At 22.5% G+C, this 1,330-nt stretch overlaps 1 protein-coding gene across 1 annotated transcript in view; it reads left to right on the top strand.

The window, feature by feature from the left end:
• The window catches only part of LOC108578084 (SUN domain-containing ossification factor), a 23,502-nt gene that overhangs the window by 1,080 nt on the left and 21,092 nt on the right, over positions 1-1,330 (top strand). Inside the window, exons 2-3 of the mRNA XM_017941340.1 lie at positions 764-962; positions 1,091-1,221. Of these exons, the coding sequence (XP_017796829.1) occupies positions 764-962; positions 1,091-1,221 (330 nt within the window). The remainder of the gene's footprint in view (positions 1-763; positions 963-1,090; positions 1,222-1,330) is intronic.

Here is a 1,330-nt window from a genome sequence, read left to right as displayed (position 1 = left end):
AATACTCAAATGCATTAAAATGAAATCTACATGTATTTTGAGTATATATAAAAAAGGAAATATTAAGTGATATTGAAAAATTTGAAAATAAATTGTGTCTAAGGATTTGTGTATTTTTAATGTGATGAAAAATTCAATAAACTTACCACTTTATTTCATAAATAAAGAAAAAGTTTAATTACTATATTTTGCAATATCTTTACATATTTTTTATATAACATACATTAATTAGTTTTTAACTTCTCTATTTGTGTCTGAAACATAATACAAATTCATTAAAAAATGTAGGTAATTTTGAGATTTAGAAAAAAATAAATTTAAAGAACGGTGATTGTCAATATTATTTGCATAGTATATACCTCTTTCAATTTAATATCTTTTGTTGAATAATTTGTAGGGCACTAAGAAAATATTCAAATTTTATTTGTAGATGATACATCTTATATTTGACTGCTTATTATTTTATGTGATATTATACATTATATAATTTGAAAATAAATAAAATTTAATTTGTTTTTATTTCAAAATAAAGGCATTTTTTTTGTTAAATATGCAGCATCTGCTTATTTTTGATCAATTTTCTATTATTTTAGTATTAAAAACTGTTGTATATGAATAATTTTTTAAAATTTCATAAAGTTGTAAAATTATAATTTTCTCATTTGTTTATTTAAATTTTTTAGTATCATAAAATGAGGAATGTGTTATTTTATATTAATTAAAATTTTGTCTTCTTTAAAATGTGATATCTTTTTTGTTACAGTGCACTTTTGTTCATCATGGTAGCTTCTGAAAGTGCACAAACCAATTATTACTCATCTTTTAAAAACAATGAAACTTCTGAAACATATAACAATGATACATTGGATAATGTGAGAGAAAATAATATAGAGACCTCCAGCGAACCAATTACTGAACTAAAGGATTCAAACAAATTAGATACAAATTATGAAGGTCATCAAGTAAGAATTAAAAATTCAAAAACACTCTATTACAAATTAGAATGTTGTTGGACAGCATTATAATGTTTTTAATTCCATATCTAATGTATGTGTGTAAAAGTATTTAATTTATTTTTATGAAAACATAGGAAGAATTTTCTGAAGAATCTATTGGTTATGAAACTGTCATAGATGATAAAACAAGGAAGCAACAGGATTCTTATAACGATCCAGATATTGTAGCTGCGAGTCTTACTCAACAACCGAATTTATCTCAGGGGTAAGTTTTTATTATGTCAATATTGCATAGGAAAATCCAATTACATTTACTTACGTATATAATGCTACAGTGTGAAGTATAGATGTAAAATAATAGATTATTTCAATTA

The sequence above is a fragment of the Habropoda laboriosa genome, unplaced genomic scaffold, assembly GCF_001263275.1.
Source record: "Habropoda laboriosa isolate 0110345459 unplaced genomic scaffold, ASM126327v1 scaffold1111, whole genome shotgun sequence".
Classification (NCBI taxonomy): Eukaryota; Metazoa; Arthropoda; class Insecta; order Hymenoptera; family Apidae; genus Habropoda; species Habropoda laboriosa.
The sequence above is the reverse complement of the archived record's forward strand: the minus strand, read 5'-3'. Positions and strand labels throughout refer to the sequence as shown.